The sequence below is a fragment of the Eimeria mitis genome, genomic scaffold (genome assembly GCF_000499745.2).
Source record: "Eimeria mitis Houghton genomic scaffold, Emh_scaff1440, whole genome shotgun sequence".
NCBI lineage: Eukaryota > Apicomplexa > Conoidasida > Eucoccidiorida > Eimeriidae > Eimeria > Eimeria mitis.
In genome coordinates, this window is record NW_013569250.1 from 852 (window position 1) to 1126 (window position 275).

At 62.2% G+C, this 275-nt stretch overlaps 1 protein-coding gene across 1 annotated transcript in view; it reads right to left on the reverse strand.

Moving 5' to 3' along the window:
- Positions 1-124: 124 nt before the first annotated feature.
- EMH_0037030 (uncharacterized protein) overlaps positions 125-275 on the reverse strand; it is a gene marked incomplete at both ends in the record, with an annotated part of 7564 nt that continues 7413 nt past the window's right edge. The window contains one exon of the mRNA XM_013495145.1: positions 125-273. Coding sequence (XP_013350599.1) covers positions 125-273 — 149 coding nt within the window. The remainder of the gene's footprint in view (positions 274-275) is intronic.

The following is a 275-nucleotide window of genomic DNA, read 5'->3' on the forward strand; positions in this document are numbered from 1 at the left end:
AGTTTGCGGTGCCTGCATGTGGTGGCTGTGTGTAGAGGAGGGCCTCAAGGGGGTCCTTAGAGGGCCCCCTAGGGGTTGGGGGCCCCCCATCTTCTGTTCCCTGTTTGTTGCTGTCTCTCTGTCTCTATCTCTGTTGCTGCTGCTGTTGCTGTTGCTGCTGCTGTAGCTGTTGCTGCACTTTACTGGGGTGCGGGCCTCCTCTACCACAGGGTACCGGGGCCCCTGCTGGAGTCGACCTGAAGAGGGGGGGCCCCCCTCTCCCAGGAGAGGATGGG